The 15,464-nt window shown below is 55.8% G+C and overlaps 4 protein-coding genes across 4 annotated transcripts; 2 read left to right on the forward strand and 2 right to left on the reverse strand.

Annotated features, from left to right (window-relative positions):
- Positions 1 to 2,944: 2,944 nt before the first annotated feature.
- Positions 2,945 to 4,325, reverse strand: DCS_07397 (uncharacterized protein; the record flags this gene model as incomplete). Its single annotated transcript, XM_040804682.1, has 4 exons — positions 2,945 to 3,065; positions 3,127 to 3,583; positions 3,660 to 4,046; positions 4,115 to 4,325. The coding sequence occupies 4 exons, from the start codon at positions 4,323 to 4,325 to the stop codon at positions 2,945 to 2,947; spliced, it is 1,176 nt and encodes a 391-aa protein (XP_040654786.1).
- Positions 4,326 to 5,396: 1,071 nt separating this feature from the next.
- Positions 5,397 to 5,999, reverse strand: DCS_07398 (uncharacterized protein; the record flags this gene model as incomplete). Its single annotated transcript, XM_040804683.1, has 1 exon — positions 5,397 to 5,999. One exon carries the CDS (start codon positions 5,997 to 5,999, stop codon positions 5,397 to 5,399), a length of 603 nt encoding a protein of 200 aa, XP_040654787.1.
- A 1,178-nt stretch (positions 6,000 to 7,177) lies between these two features.
- Positions 7,178 to 7,502, forward strand: DCS_07399 (Ubiquinol-cytochrome C reductase, UQCRX/QCR9-like protein; the record flags this gene model as incomplete). Its single annotated transcript, XM_040804684.1, has 3 exons — positions 7,178 to 7,275; positions 7,331 to 7,379; positions 7,443 to 7,502. The coding sequence occupies 3 exons, from the start codon at positions 7,178 to 7,180 to the stop codon at positions 7,500 to 7,502; spliced, it is 207 nt and encodes a 68-aa protein (XP_040654788.1).
- Positions 7,503 to 8,235: 733 nt separating this feature from the next.
- DCS_07400 (RING finger domain containing protein) lies at positions 8,236 to 14,807 on the forward strand (the record flags this gene model as incomplete). The annotated part of the gene is made up of 2 exons (XM_040804685.1): positions 8,236 to 14,456; positions 14,540 to 14,807. 2 exons carry the CDS (start codon positions 8,236 to 8,238, stop codon positions 14,805 to 14,807), a joined length of 6,489 nt encoding a protein of 2,162 aa, XP_040654789.1.
- Between the last annotated feature and the right edge of the window lie 657 nt (positions 14,808 to 15,464).

Consider the following 15,464-nt stretch of genomic DNA (forward strand, 5'->3'; position numbering starts at 1 on the left):
AGGGGAGAGGAGGGGGAGAGGGGGGGGGGGCAAAGACAGAGTTGGGAGGGGGTCCCGCAAGCCCCTCTAACCACCATTCAGGCCATGAGCAACCACGCCAAATGCATCGATTCTATCTGTGAATCAGCAGAGGGTTGGTCACTGGTCCAGTGAGCGTACCTAGTAGGGAAAACTCCTTGCCTTCAGTACGAAGTGCTCCGCACTAGGTATCCGCTACCCACATTTGTTCCTACGATCGGCGCGTACAAGTACAGTACAAGCACAAGCACCTGCCCTGGCATGTCAACACCTAGTGCTAAGTACTTACTCAAGTCCCTAGGTACGCATTGTACTCTGTGCAGTATCGGCGGATAGTGATCTGCCAGAGTCGTGCCTTAACAGACGCTGGGCTCTGGTTTCATTCACTACTCCAAGGTAGAACCATCTGGCGAACACTGCTGGCAAAGTGTTCCCCGATACGTAAGCGAAGACGCGAAAGTCAAGTTGGACTGGTGACGAAGTTGCGACCGTGGCGTCAGTTATATCCGTTCTTAGTGTACTCCGTACGGAGTACATGTATTAGGTACTCCGCAGGTAGAAGAAGAAGTACTGTACAGCATGTACGGAGTACATTCTACCAACTATCATATTACTACTGGGACAGCCTGCCACAACAGCCGCAAGTATTGCTCCTGCTCCGCGTGGTGCGCCCTCGGGGGCTGCTCGGAGTGGTGCAGCGAGATCGGCCACGCTGCACTCGGAATGACGCAGTCATTCACACGCTGACGGCTGGCATTCGAGCGTTGATACGAGCATGGCCCGTTCGCAGATGACGAAATATGCAAAGTTTTCATGTGAGCGAACGAAGCAACGATAGGCAGCTTCACAGGCTAGCCCTTGAAACGAGATCGCTGGAGGGTTTCGTGGGTGCGAACTCAGGTAGTACCACGACGTATACGGCATACAACAGGTATTACTAGGTGAGGTAGGTAGGTACCTATGACGGAGATGTGGACCACTGAATTGTACAGATATTGCAGTACAGTAAGTACAATGGGTTCTTGTACGAAGTATACATGTATGTACCTGCAGTACTCCGTATTTGTGCATTTGGTACCTACTCTAGGTACTTCGGCAGTTTTCTTGTGCAACTACATACTTAAGTACCTATGTATTACGAGGTTCTCCGTACTCCGATGGCAAATGCGCCTATACTTCATTATAAATGCGGGTAGGTGTTCTCTAGGATATTATTGCAGGCGTACTTACGGAGTACAGTAATAGTAATACACGTACGAGTCCCCTAAATGGGCACGGAGAACTCCGTACTAGGTACGTAAGTACCTAAGGGTTGTGCTCTGAATGAACGGTACGAAGCACATGTACCTGTACTAGGCACCTAACAGTATGTGCATGTATTTCGACCTTAGTAGCAGGTGCAAGTAAGTAAGTATATTATAGCCGTTCGTCCTGGCAACGGATCGAAGCACCCAATTACGGGGCGCACGGTTTTCGGGTGCTACGTTGTGGAACGAGAGGGCTGTGTACATGTCCACGTACGAGCAACACCAGCCCCGCCAGCGAGCTTTACCGCGGAGCTTGCTGCTACCTTGCTGCGTTCGCTGACCCGGCAACGCTGTTGTTGCCTTGCTGATTTCCTGCACGATTCATAAGCGAAACCACGCGAGCAGCACAGATACTTGCTGCGAGGCATAAGTACGTAGAAACACGAGAACGCTACATGTACTTAGTTGTACTTACCTATACTACGATGTAGATGCAGTAAGTAGATCTGAAGGGGGGTAGGTACCGTGCTTGGACATGGTACGTTCATGACTCTAATATACTCCACGAGCATTCCTTCCAAACAGCAGCACTCCTCCATCTGTACACTGGAGTTTAAGTACCTGCAAAACTGGTACGTACAGTTTCTGGTAAGGTACCTACCTATAAGTACGGAATACGCCTAGGTGAACTTTGTCGATATCAATGGGAGGGAAACGACCTACAAAGCATACTACTGGTAGACTGCCTGGAACAACACAGCCAACGTAGCGGACGACATCTTCAGGAGCTTCGGTACAAGCACCTACTCAGGCTACTGTGTCGTAAAGAGTACGTACTCCAAATATTCATTAGTGATTCTGGTACCTGCATCCGTTGACCATAATTGTTTACTCGGCTAGGGGTCATGTTGGTCGATACGCTGTGCTGCGCCACTTGCCGAAAAAGAAGCATTGGCCTTGTTAACCCTGGTGGGCCCTCCCTCGGGATCCAAGAATAGCATCTTGCCTGCACAGCCTCGTTATTCGACCATCCGATACAAAATATGCTTACTTGCTTTCAATGCAGCATACAAGTAAGTACTCATACTTGCAGCAGAAGGACACCAGATACGGAGTACGGAGTTGCACGGCGTCGTGCCTTGTCATGGCCCGATGTCGTACGCACAGCCTACCCTTCGCGTGCTGGCTGGCTGGTGCTCAAGACCAACGTAAAGATAATAGCAAAAAAAAAAAAAAAAAAGGACGACGTAACCGTTGTCCTGCACTGCCTACCACCCTATCCCTACCCATTCCATCTCCTTCGCTCATCCTTGCTCCGCTCTAAAGTCCCTGGGCCTGACGCGAAAGTGATAAAGGACCAACGCTACAGCGGATCAGGAACCAAAAACGGGGGGCGGGGGGGGCACGCACGCACGCCCTCCGCAGCGTAGCACATCCTTCTTGGGAAGCGCAGCACGTAGTTCGGTTGCCTCCTGCGAGGCGTGACGCGTGTTACCTCCTACGGCTATGATGGATGATGCAGTTGACGAAGATGGTGCAGTTGTTGCAGTTGATGCAGTCGCCATCACATCGGCCGCCACCCAAGCCGTCTTTTGCCCAGGTTGGCCTGCCCAGTTAATAATAATCACAATGCTCTCTTGAACGCTGTTTCCCTCCCTCCGCCCTCCGCATCACGTCCCTCACAGCTTCTGGTACTCCAACTTGCCCTCGAGCTTTTTCGACTCGGCCACCTTGCGCACCGCCTTGTTGAAGTCGTCTTGGTTGATCGAATCCCGATAATCTTTGATGGCAAACAGTCCGCTGCAGAAGGGTTAGCCTCTCCCTTTCGGGGCCGCACATCATGTTGCGTGCATGTACGTACGCTTCCGTGACCACGTTTCGCAAGTCGGCGCCGTTCAAGCCGTCGCTCATCTTGACGACGCTCTCAAAGTCGATGTCGCCGTCGACGACGACGCCCTGCGCGTGGATCTTGAGAATCTCCAACCGCCCGACCTCGTTGGGCAGCGGAATCTCGATCTTGCGATCCAGCCGACCGGCACGAAGCAGAGCCGGGTCGAGAGTATCAGGTCTGTTCGTCGCCATGATAATCTTGGTCTTTCCGAGGTAGTCGAAGCCGTCGAGCTGGTTCAGCAGCTCCATCAGTGTCCGCTGGATTTCACGGTCTGCGCTGGTTCCCTCCGAGAATCGTCGACCGCCGATAGCGTCGATCTCGTCCATGAAGATGATGCAAGGCTCGTGCTCCTTGGCGTAGCCAAACATTTCACGGATAAGCCGAGCTGATTCGCCTATGTACTTGTCGACTATGGCCGATGATACGACTGAACGATTGTTAGCTGCTTCCGCCGTCATGCACCTGTGGCTGACGCCTTGGTGCTCTCGAATCATGAACGATACCTTTTAAAAAATTCGTCTCCAGGCTGCTCGCCACCGCCCTCGCGAGAAGTGTCTTGCCGGTGCCCGGAGGGCCGTACAGCAGGACGCCCTTGGGAGGCTTGATCCCGACTCGCAGAAAGAGCTCGGGGTTCTTGAGGGGAAGCTCGATGACTTCTCTCAACTCTCGGATCTGGTCGTTCAGTCCACCGATGCCACCAAAGCTGACCTGTCCGGGGTCCTCCAACGACATGTTGTACACCAACGGGTCGACCTCGCGCGGCAGCATCCGCATGATGGTGAGCGTCGTCATGTCCAAGGCCACGCGGGTGCCCTGTTTTAGCTTCGCCCTGTCCACTTTGGATCTACATCCTACAACATATCGTGGTCCGCTAGATGCTTTGACAATGACTGTATCCCAACGTTAGTGCCTCTGGCCACGACCTCGGCCTCGGGTGCTCATGGAGGTGCATGCGTACATCTTTCCTCGTCCAGCTGCTTCAGGACTTCACCAATGATCTGCCCGACACTCTGCAGCGCCTTAATATTATCCTCCGTTCGATCGAATTCCTTCTGTAGATCTTTAATCTCTAGCCGCAGGTTCTTGAGCTTTGCCTCCCACTCGCGGGATTCGATGAGCTTGGCTCGGTACGAGTCGAGGGCGGCCTGTCGCTCTTCTTCGGACGACATCGTCAATGTCTTGGCGCTTCGCCCGGGGCTTGGTAGCAGCGGAGTAAAATAGAATAAAGCGGGCGGTTCTGCACGCGCGCCGACGGTCTGGGGTTGGGGAGACCAGCTGATGGAAGGTGCACACGGAGCTGGTGATGTTGGTCCTACGATGGTCGATGATGGATACGGCCAGGAGCTTACCTCATGCGCTGCAGCCTGTGAGTATGGAGTAACTTGCACTAATAATTTGCAAGTCCGTGTCCTACGCTGGTGGCCGGCAGAAAGTCGGAGAAGCTTGATGGTGCTTGCGACCAACAAAAACCCAGCGAACCTGCACTCACATGTACTGCGACTCCGCACAGCAAGCAGTCAAATGCCTGCATGTACTTACAATAGATTGATAGTGCTCACAAGCCATCAAGGTCCCCGTACTCCCGGAGACAATTTCTCTTCATGAAGGGTTTTCACTACAAAGTATTTTTTTTTTCAAGTCGCACCCCTCATATCAATCTTGTCGTAACTGTCATGGATGCCGGTTGGGAATGGGCATGATCTGCATATTTGCATATTGCCAACCATGACGTGCACAGCAACAATTCTCATGGCAACGAGTACCATCTCTGAGGGCTCTCTGTTTGCTCGTACCGCGTTCTCTGCCAATGGTTGCGATGTGATGGCTACATTACTCGAACATGGTATCATCTGCGTACATCCGCGGGTATCCGACGACGTGCCATTCGAAGCTACTTGTGCTCCTAGATAGACACAAGAGCCTTCATCCGCCAAATCCACAGATATCTGATGGTCGCCTTCTCCGAAACAAGTTGCTCGAGTCGAGAGTTTCTCGGTTGCACACGTCGTTCCAAAAGGCATCCGTGATATTCGGCCGGTGATCCATATTCCCCCGCCACGTCCTATCGCACAAAGTAAATGTACTCGTATGCTCCATCATGCATAGCCTTCTCTGTCTTGGCGAGGCCGCCTCGAAGCAGAAGAACTCATGCATGATCGAGGGACTCTTTGATGCCGTGACGAAGAGGCCGGGTAGCACTGGCCGTCGTCGAGGAAGGTCGAGGTACCATTCTTGGAAGCTCAATCCTTGCTGTCGCTGCCGCTGGTTGCCTTCGGCTCGCCTTCGTCGTTGAAGCCAAGAGCGTCCAACTCTCGGATGAGTTCTTTGATCTTGATGACCTTGGCAATCTGCTCCGGCAAAAGCGCCTCCCCGTCATCCTTCTTGTTTTGAAGTTCTTTGGCCTGTTTCAGTTTCTTCTTCAAATTCCTCGCCCTCTTCTCCCGTTCCACCTCGGGATCTACCTGCACGTCTTCTCCCTTTGGCTCTTGGGAATCCTGCTTGCCCTTGTCAGACGAAGGGACGTCGCCGCCGTCCTCGGCTGTCGCCTTGGCCTTCTTGCGAGCCTCCCGTCGTTTCGCATTCTTGTTGGCAGCCGCAGAGGCTTGTTCGGCCGGTTCCTCCCCGATTCCTGCAGCACCAGGTATTCCTATTCTCTTTCCTCGCTCGCGGAATGCTTCGGCGGTGCGGTTCTTGTAGACCTCGACGTCCTCTGGGGGGCGATAGCCTGGACGGACCTTGATCGCTTTGCGAGTGCTCCCGTCAGCACGCACGGATTCAGGGATGTGACGCTCGCCGCTGGACTCGTCTGTGACGATGCCGGCATTTGTGGACACTGAAGGCATGTTGGACAGCCGACGAGAGAGCGGATGAAAGTTGCCGGAAGCCTCGAACAGTAGGGTAAAGCGGTGGCGGCAACTCAAATTGGACTGGTGCAGGCGGCCAGGCAATGATGTGAGAAATCGTCGCTCGCCGTCTCGCAGGTTCTCGATTGCCTATCTATGGAACGAGCCGCAGTCGCAGTCGATGCCGATGATTGGGATGAGAACGTGGTCAATTCGAGGGATTCAGCAGCATGTCCAACCAGGGTTGGACAAGCCTTGAAGTCGCCTCCCCAGTCCCAGCTGCAACTACGAAGACGACAAGGCCCGGGACCCAGCCCCACTGGAAGAAACTCCAGGCGTGGCCTGTCGAAATCTTACAGGTACTTACGTTTACAGTATGCACGCACCTCTCAGCACGGCACGTTATTACACTAAGAGTGTACGCGGGCGGATAAATGTGATGGTTTTTGCCTTGGAACTACGGAGCAAGTGCTGCTAAGTACAGTACATTAGTAGTATTAATATTGCACAGAGCACTACAGTAGGTAGGCTAACAATGCTCCGCAAAACTCTACCACGCACGCGCCGTAGGTACTGCTAGGCGACTCCGTAGTACTTGTAGGGTACGAAATATTACTGCCTGAACTTCCACACCCCTGCAACTGGCACATCGGTGTGCCTATCGCTGAGGCCACCGCTGCATCGTCGGTGCGAAACAACTACGTACATACGTAGTAGATAGGACACATGTAGAAGGCTACTTAGTAGTCAACTGTAAGAGATGCACCAGGCGCGGTTCACCATTATACACGATATTCCTGATAGCTTTTCGTTCTTGTTTCCATGTGGACGGACGCTCTCGGCTTGCTGACTGTTGGTGGGGAAGGATGAATGTGTGCGTAGCCAATCACAGCACAAGGAAAGGAGGCTTCAACCTGTCCGCGAATTTCCTGGATGTAGCCATTTCGAACCTCGCAAACCACGAACGACGTCCTTCAACAGCCAGTCCTGCGGCCGAGCCACCTTCGAATCATCAAAAGAGTGCCCCAACCGCACAAAATTTCGTCACAATGGTAAGCTTCGGCGTTCCTACTGCATCCTACCCGCACACCCGGCTAATCCCGCAACGTACAGTCCATCGGCAGCCAGCTGTATAGGCAAGTCGCGACCATGCAAACGACGACGGCCCGACTCCGACAATGAGCCCGTTCGCTAATACCCAGCGCTGCAGCACCATCTTCAGGAAGAACTACGCCATGCTGGCGGTGGTCTTCGGTGCCGGCTTTGCCTTCGAGATGTACGCCTCCCGACCCCGGCACCGGCAGCCTGACAGGAGTCTAACAACGTCGCAGGGGCTTCAACTCCAGCATGAACAAGATCTGGGACAACTACAATCGGGGCGTACGTCTTGCCGAGCTCAAGAATACAATTGACTGGTCTCGTCATTGCTAACGTGGTGGCCAGCGTCAATGGAAGGATATCCGAAGCAGATATGTCGAGGGTGCCGACGAGGACGAGGAGTAAGCAACTGCAGGGAACGGACTTCGCAGGCTCGTCGCAGGCCGTCTCTGCGACTGGAAACGTGTGTATACGTAATTGTGCGTACGAGTACTAGGAGAATAGAGGATGGCGCCAAAGACGACTCGGCGCGGTTCAAGTCGTACTAGTCCCCATACATATGCAGTGACATCAACATCAATCAAGTATAATTAATTTCGGCCGCTTGACTTTTCGATGCCGGGTTGTCGCATGCATCGGTCAATGAAGTGTTTGAATGCAACATTTCGTAAGGAGCCCCCATGTCGACGGCTTGGGGGAGGCAGTTGCCTATGTAGCCAAGTACTTCGTACACGCCATGTGTACAGTGAGGTGAGGGATCTGATGTCGCTGCTATAGAGGGGCAAACTCACCACCTGAGGCGCCTAATTAAACCTACCTCCGCCCAGAATACTTGGACCTTGGCCCAGCCGAACCGAACCTTGGCCTCGACCTTGTGACACTTCCTTTCCGACCTGGCAAGGGCTGAACAACGGCGCGACAATCAATCCGTCTGCTACCCCATCAGCCTTGCTTACCCTCCTCACCCCGTGCCGCGCCACTTCCCTTGCGGGCGCCGATACCAATCCACGCTCGACCATAGCCCGACGACTCCTCCGCCATCAGGCCTCCATCCTGCCAAGCTTGCTCATGCCCAAGCTGCCCACCGGCAATCTAGCCCGCACCTGCATGTCGCCGACGGTAGAATGATAGCATAACCATGGAGGATCCGATATCTACCCAGGAGCAGCAGCTCTGCCAGCTTTTGGCCGAGCTCCCAGCCAGATTCAATTATCGCTTCACCGAGGAAGCATCCAGAGAGCTCTTGACTAGCCTCTTTTGGTCCCTGAGCGGCGGCAATGCAGAGCATATGCGGCTTCTGGTCCCCTCGGGGAAGCCACCTCCAAGCTTGAAGCTGAGCGATGCTCAGGGAGCTGTCGAAGGCGCCGAGTACACCGAAGCAGCCCGTGGCAAGCGTTGCGGTCACATATTCAAACCCGGCGAAGCCTCATACATGTGCAGGACCTGCGGTACCGACGAGACCTGCTGCCTGTGCAGTCGCTGTTTCGATTCGACCGATCACACCGGCCACATGGTTCGCATTCAGATATCGGTCGGCAACAGCGGCTGCTGCGACTGCGGCGACGATGAAGCGTGGAATAAGCCCCTTTTCTGCACCATACACTCTGACATGCAACAAGCCTCCGCGAAAGGCAAGGGAAAGGAAGCTGTCGGCGTGCCGGAAGAGCTCGTCACCAATCTGCAAATGACCATCGGGAGAGTTTTTGACTATATTTGCGACGTCATCTCGTGTTCGCCCGAGCAGCTGCGGCAGTCAAAGACGCAAAAAAAGATTCTGAAAGACGAGGAATCTTCCCGGTTGTCCTCGCGGTACTACGGCGTAGAATCGGAACCCTGCGCCGACTTTGCACTGATCTTGTGGAACGATGAGAAGCATACCGTTCAGGAGGTTCAGGATCAAGTTGCGCGAGCTTGTCAAAAGTCGAACCATGACGCTTCTCGTGACGCCTGGGAGACGGATGCCATCGGCCGGAGCATTCTGACGTACACGACGGATATCGATCAGCTGCTGCGCATGGCAAGGATCATGGAAGCCATCCGGGTCACCGTCACCATCCGATCAGCGAGAGACACCTTTCGAGAGCAGATGTGCGGCGTTCTAGTCGAATGGTTGATTGACATCTCTGGCTGCACCGTCGGACACGACAACCAAATCCTCAGACAGACGGTATGTGAGGAGATCATGCGGCCATGGCGGCAAGGCAGCCTTGCTACCCACATGCTGGGACTCATCGATGATGAAGACGAGGATGACCAAGACCTCGAATCCAGAACAAGACTGCACGGTGTCAACGCGCGCTTCATCCTGGCCTTGCAGACGGCGGCTGGAACCAGGGCCGACTTGGAGATTGCCATTGGCGCTGCAGCGATCAACATGCCCGATGACGACGACGACGATGACGACGACGACGACGATGATGATGACGACGATGGCTACGATGACGACGCCGAGATGGAGGAGGGCGACGACGACCACATCTCCGTCCCCAGTTCGGGCGCTGACGCCGAGAGGGATGAGGATGAGGACGTCTTGATGGTTGACGCGCGAGGAGGGGATGCGAATGACCTTGGCCTGAACTGGAGCCAGCCCGGCCAGTCCCTTGAAGAAGATGAGGCAACCATGGCAGGGTATCCGCCGCCGCCGCCGCCGCCGGCCCATCTTCGGACAGCGAACCGCGAGAGAGATGGTACGCCATCGGACTCGGACACGGCAGAGCCGCTCATCGCGCCCGCCATATACGCGAAAGCCAACGTTGACATCCCCAAGACTCCAGGGAAGACGGAAAGGGTCACCCCTAGGCCCGGCAGGTACTGGCTCGAGACGCCGCCGGTCTACACGCAGCGAGACAACGTACCTCCGTCCGAGGATGTTTTCCAGCGTGTTCGCCTCGATTGGCTTCTCCTATTCGATCTACGCATGTGGAAGAAGGTGAGGAATGACCTCCGCGCCCTGTACATCTCTACGGTGGTGCAGATCCCGGAGTTCAAGCGGATCCTGGCCCTCCGGTTTGCAAGTCTCTACACCATATTGGCTCAGCTCTATCTTGTGGGTGATCGTGAACCGGATCATTCAATCATCAACCTCTCTCTCCAGATGTTGACGACACCTTCGATTACGGCAGAGGTTGTCGAAAGGGGAAACTTCCTGAGCAGCCTCTTGGCCATCCTGTACACATTCTTGACCACGCGTCAGGTTGGCCACCCTTGGGACGTCTCTCCCGACGCCGTTCTGGCTTTTGAAAGCGGATCTGTAACGAACAGAAGAATGTATCACTTTTACCAGGACCTAAAATTCCTATTCGGCTCGCCTCACGTCCAGGAACGGATCAGATCAGAGCCACGATACCTCATGCAGTTTCTGGATTTGGTGAAGCTTCATCAATGCATAGGACCAAACGTTCGTGCCGTCGTGGAACATGTCGAGTACGAAGCTGATTCGTGGATAACGGCCTCCCTGGTGACGCGACAAATCAACCTCCAAGCTCGAAACCTCGCCGAGGCGTTTCGAAACTGTCCATCGGACGAGATACACCATCTCCAGCGGGCCATTCGATTCACGGCGAAGACGGTCATCTTGAACTCCATCGGAGCGGAGCGCCACAGGTTCAAGCAGGCCGAGATCAAGGATGGTGTCAAGTTCAAGACGTTGACGGACTTTGAATTCGATACCGAGGGAGCCTCGTATGACGTTGTCAAGTTTGTGGTGGAAAAGGATTCCATCAGCTTCCATCATGCCCTGCACTACACTCTTTCGTGGCTCATCGAGTGCGCTCGATCGCTTCCGGCGTCCAACGTTCGGACGCTCATGAGCTTCACGGCCCAGGAGCTGAGGTCGAAGCCGAAGCTCATGGGACGACCGCAGATACCGAGAAGCGACTACAGCGCCGAAGACTACCTCATGGCGGCCTTTGACTATCCGCTCCGGGTCTGTGCCTGGTTGGCCCAGATCAAGGCCAACATGTGGGTGCGCAACGGCATCAGCCTCCGGCACCAGGCCAGCACCTACCGAGGGGTGGGACAGAGAGACGTCTCGCACCATCGAGACATCTTTTTGCTGCAGACGGCCATGGTGGTGTGCAACCCAAGCAGGGTGTTGGCCTCCGTCATCGATCGCTTCGGCATGGATGGCTGGGTGAAGGGTCTCTTCGAGCTCAAGTCGGAGGCCCAGGATGACGCCCAACACCTAGACATCGTCGAGGATGTGATTCATCTGTTGATCGTCCTCCTCAGCGATCGCACTTCTCTGATTGCGCCCGAAGACGAGTCCAACGCGCGGGTTCTCGCCATGCGCCGGGATATCATCCACGTGCTATGCTTCAAGCCGCTGTCTTTCAACGAGATTTGCAACAAGCTTCCCGAGAAGTATCAAGAGCAGGAAGATTTCCACCGAGTACTCGATGAGATGGCCACGTTCAAGCCTCCCGAGGGGGTTTCTGACGTCGGCACCTTCGAGCTTCGACACGAGTTCATCGACGAGATTGACCCCTACATTGCCCACTACAACAAGAACCAGCGAGAGGAGTCGGAGATGGCATATCGGAAAAAGATGGCCAAGAAAACTGGCAAGCCGATCGAGGACGTCGTGTACGAGCCCAAACAACGAATCATTCCGACGGGGCTTTTCGAACGTCTGGGAGACTTTACCGGCACCGGCATATTTGCCCAGATCATCTTCTACTCCTTATTATACCCTCTGGTCGCTGAAAAGTTTACCCCGACGGTGCCCTTCACGAGGCTCGAAACGTTCCTCCAAGTCATCCTGCACCTCATGCTGATTGCGATATTAGAGGACAGAACAGAGGAGGCCGGGGCTCTGTCAGATACCACAAACTCATTTGTGAACACGGCGCTGACCAGGTTGGCCCGGAGCAACTTCATGCCGAATGCGAACAACTCGAGAACGATTGTCTCTCTCCTGCATCTCATGTCGTCCAAGGAAGAGTTCAAGTCTGTGCATCCCAAGATAGCCCTCGTTCTCAAGCGACTGAAGCAGAAGCGACCGCAAGCGTTCGAGGCGGCATTTCTGAACCTTGGGCTCTCCGTCGACCGGATCGACACGGCGTCTCCTGCCAACAACTCGGCCGAAGAGGAGCGCGAACGGCGTAAGAAGGCCGCCTTGAGCCGCCAAGCCAAGGTAATGGCGCAGTTCCAGCAGCAGCAGAAGAGCTTCATCGAAAACCAAGGGGGCATCGACTGGGGCTCGGACTTGGAGGACGACGAGGAGAACATGGACCTCGGAGGGGATCGCAAGCATAATTGGAAATACCCGACCGGTACCTGCATCCTATGCCAGGAAGACGCCGACGATCGGCGTCTCTACGGCACATTTGCTCTCATCAACGAAAGCCGCATACTTCGCCAGACGGACTTCCAAGACCCCGACCACGTACGAGAGGCTTCTCAGACACCCTGCAGCCTCGACCGTTCGGCGGAGGATATCCGGCCGTTTGGCATCGCCAGGGAGAACCGGAAGATGGTGGAGAAGCTGAACCCGCAGGGAGAAGTATTCCTCGCCGAGCGACAGGCGATTGGGAAGGGATGCAGGGGCGATCTTTCGCGGCCGGGGCCGGTGGCAAGCAGCTGCGGACACATGATGCACTTTCACTGCTTCGAAGTGTACTACGACGCGACCAACAGGCGACACACGCACCAAATAGCCCGGCACCACCCCGAAGATACGAAGAGGAACGAGTTCGTCTGCCCGCTCTGCAAGGCGCTGGGCAACGCCTTCCTGCCGGTGGCGTGGAAGGGGCTCGAGGAATCGTATCCCGGGACCCTTCAGCCGAAGTTGCCGTTTGGCGAGTTTTTCGACAAGCAGATGGCGTCGGCCTACTGGCTCGGGGGGAGCAAGGCTCGCGAGGTCGAGGAGCCGGGACTGCCCATGTTTCAGACGCCGAGCGTGCCGGGCAGCCTGGTTGAGAATCTCAACTTCCCCCCGCCAGACGTCGAGGCGCCCCAGGCTCTCTGGTCGAGCATATTCCTAAGAGGCCATACGTCGCAGAGGAACACGGGCGCGACGGGCACGGCCGGGACGGCCAACACCGAGCAGACGGCCAGTTCGGCCAGCAAGGAGACGCTGAACGATCTTGTCTCGGCGTACCAGCGGCTCCGGGATACCCTCCGGGTCAACGGGTTGCACACGAGGCACGCGATCGACGCCAACGCCGATCTCGCGAACCTCCTCTACTCGAGCGACACGCTCGTCAGCATCGTCGGCTTCACGATCTCCTCGGTCGAGCTCCAGCAGCGCGGGATCGAGGCGCGACCGGGGATGACGTTGCTGGGGAAGATACCAGAGCAGGTGCTGACCCATCTGAGGATCCTGTCGGAGACGGCATCGTCGTACATGCTGGTCGGCGGGCGGCAGGAGGGGCGCACGAAGCTCATCGGGCACGAATTCCGCAAAGACTGCGAGCGGCAGCACTGCCAGCTGTTCATGTCACGATACTTTGGGACGGGAACGCCGGAATCGTGCGGGCCGGTCGACGTGCTCCCGCCGTTGCTGACGGTGGATCCCTTCATCTTCCTCGTCGAGTGCGGCTACGGCTTGGCGGTGGATCAAGACGCGGACATCACGCACCTGGTCAGGCTGTGCTACTTGGCGGAACTCGTCAAGGTCGTCTACCACATGGGCCGCAACATGCCGGTGGCCATGTGGCTCGGGGGACTCAAGGATGGGCAGACGGAGGACGCGTCCATCAACGAGTTTGCCGGCTTTGCCCTCGCCATCACGCAGCACAGCATGACGTTCCACCTCGCCAAGGGGGCCGACGAGATGGACGACGGGGAAGACAGAGGCTTCCAGCAGCCGGGGGTGAACACGGTGGCGGGGTGGTATTCCTTCGTGAAGAAGTACGCGCTGACGTTCCTGCGCAAGACGGTGGTTTTCCTGTACGTCAAGTACGGCATAGACTTCAACAGTCAGGCGTCGCCGAATCCGGAAGCCGACGAGCTGGACCGGTTGACGGAAGCCCTCCGGCTGCCGACGTTTGACGAAATGTGCGCGTCGCTGTCGCAGCACGGGCCGTCGTTTGGCTGGCCGGACACGATGCGGGACCTCGTCGCCGGCTGGATCAAGCACCAAGTCATGTGGCCTGGGTGCTCGAGCGAGGTGAGCCGGTCGGCGCTCGTGAGCCATCCGGGAATCTACGAGCTGATTGGGCTCCCGAAAACGTACGACACGCTGATCGAGGAGGCGACGCGGAGGAGGTGTCCGACGACGGGCAAGGACCTGACGGACCCTGTGATATGCCTGTTCTGCGGCGACCTGTTCTGCAGCCAGAGCACGTGCTGCCAGAAGACGGAGCGGATCGGCAGCGAGAAGGTCAAGCTCGGCGGAGCACAGCAGCACATGCGCAGGTGAGTGTCACGCTTTCCCACGGCGCAGGCAGCGGAGGATGCTGCGCCGCGATGGCCGTGTCAAGGTTGACAGTGACGGGCAGGTGCCAGCGCAACATTGGCGTGTTCCTCAACGTCCGAAAATGCTCGACGGTGTACCTTTTCCGGCAGTCAGGGTCGTTCGCGGCGGCGCCGTACATTGACAAGTACGGCGAGACGGACCCGCAGCTGCGTCACGGACGACAGCTGTTCCTGAACCAGAAGCGATACGATTCGACGATCCGAAACACGGTGCTGCACCACGGAGTGCCGAGCCAGATCAGCCGCAAGCTGGAGGCGGAGATTAACAACGGTGGCTGGGACACGCTGTGAGTGACGAGAGACGAGGAGGGCGGCCGAGGCGGTCGGCGAGCGGTTCATCGTTTGGGAGGGTCTGAATAGAAACAAACGGAGGCGCACCTCCTTGCCGGCGTACGAAGCCGATTCCGAGCGTCGGCGGTGGCATGGCAACGAGCGGCGCGTGGAATCAAAAGGGAGGACACGATGCGCCAGATGCAGTGTATTTAGGTAGTAGGTTATTCAACATTGGCCATGGTGCTATCCCAACGTACGCACACGTCCCCGGTGCATCAACATGTCCTGCTCCGCATAACATGCACGAACACTTGCACGATGCGGCTCCGGTGCTTCACGTAGGTAAGCATAAGGCAAGGCGCCGAACTGAGCGACTGTCCTGCCTCTGCAAAACATGTGCAAGCATACGCACAATGAACATGCATGTACGGAGTATCCGTTCTTGAGGCATATTCAAGCGTACGCACAATGAACATATTCAAGTGTACGCACAATGAACATGCATGTACGGAGTATCTGTACGGAGCACTTATCGACATATTCAAGTGTACTTAAGTACGCACAATGAACATGCATGTACTCCGTACTAAGGAATACTTGTAAGTACATGTAAGTAAGTACTCTGTCTCTGTGTGTTTGCATGCATACTTATGTGCCATTGTGTTAAAACAAGTT

The sequence above is a fragment of the Drechmeria coniospora genome, chromosome 03, assembly GCF_001625195.1.
Source record: "Drechmeria coniospora strain ARSEF 6962 chromosome 03, whole genome shotgun sequence".
Taxonomy (NCBI): domain Eukaryota; kingdom Fungi; phylum Ascomycota; class Sordariomycetes; order Hypocreales; family Ophiocordycipitaceae; genus Drechmeria; species Drechmeria coniospora.